General features: G+C 38.2%; 1 protein-coding gene across 1 annotated transcript; it reads right to left on the reverse strand.

Annotated features, from left to right (window-relative positions):
* Nucleotides 1-62: 62 nt before the first annotated feature.
* WALSEDRAFT_30525 (hypothetical protein) lies at nucleotides 63-972 on the reverse strand (the record flags this gene model as incomplete). The annotated part of the gene is made up of 2 exons (XM_006960641.1): nucleotides 63-688; nucleotides 756-972. The coding sequence occupies 2 exons, from the start codon at nucleotides 970-972 to the stop codon at nucleotides 63-65; spliced, it is 843 nt and encodes a 280-aa protein (XP_006960703.1).
* Between the last annotated feature and the right edge of the window lie 221 nt (nucleotides 973-1,193).

Raw genomic sequence — 1,193 nt, forward strand, 5'->3', positions numbered from 1 at the left:
CAAAGATATAAAAGAGAGAAATATAGCTTTTTGTATTATTGTATAGACTGCTGAGTTCTATATTACAACTCATCATGTACTTGGTAATTGTATGTCCAATGTCCTCCTCCAGCATAATCGTTATTATAATATGGATCACATTGGGAAGCACCAATACCTCCAGCAGTATCTGCGTTGGCTACTTGCAATTTTCCCCATAAACCGAATTCCCCGTTAAAGTTTATACATATGTTATCAGCATCTAGCTCATACAGTCTACCCAACAAATCATTAGCCATTTGTTCAACTACCCAGTTTGGGATATTAGGATAGTGCCTCGTGTTTTCACCAAAATACTGTCTGTTTACAGCGTAAGAAAACACCCAACGATCATTATTAGACTGCTGTCTCTTGCTCCCACTACCATTCAAGTGGGTCGTAGATTGCACCTGATAACTATTTAGTTCAGGGATAAATCTATGCATTACCGCGGGGTAAGATGCTCCATCATCTTTATCATTAAATAATTTGAGAATATGGAAAACATTGGGATTGTTAAAGGATCTTACATCATCTTGTGGAGTATCGGGATTATCAGCTGTAGACATAAAGTCCAAATGTGTAACATTTCCCAGTACAGTGTGCGATATATCTAACCCAGATTCGAAGCTAGCCAAGCTAGTCGGGATAAGTTTCAACGCAATGCACCCTATTTCCGTCCGTATAATTAAGGTCATTACTGCGTTTAAATATTTCTAACTCTTGTCCAGCTCTACCTATTCCATATATTATACCAAAGAAAAGATCTATTAAGATTGCTCGGGCACACTGGTCACCAGTTAAACCACCATTGTCGCGAGAGCATTTCTCAACTATGAAGAAAATTCCTCCTACGAAACCACTGCCTCCAAGTGTTACCATATCTGTACTAGCTCTATAAGCCATAGCACCAAATATAATGCAGGTTAGAGTGATGAAACTTAAACGTGCCATATTATATCAGGTGTTCTAGTAAAATCCGGAAAACAGAGAAATAGGGGTGGAAAGTTTTTTCAAAAAAAAAAAGCCCTCGGCAAAGAAGCTTAGATTGACGATTCAATTATCTATAAACATGTATTAGGAATGAAGATTAAAGAGATTCTGTAAGAATACTGCCCTCTATCTAAAGGGCTAGGGCCACCCTCAGGAACCTCGGCCAACTATAAATAGAACAG

Source organism: Wallemia mellicola (assembly GCF_000263375.1).
Source record: "Wallemia mellicola CBS 633.66 unplaced genomic scaffold WALSEscaffold_32, whole genome shotgun sequence".
Classification (NCBI taxonomy): domain Eukaryota; kingdom Fungi; phylum Basidiomycota; class Wallemiomycetes; order Wallemiales; family Wallemiaceae; genus Wallemia; species Wallemia mellicola.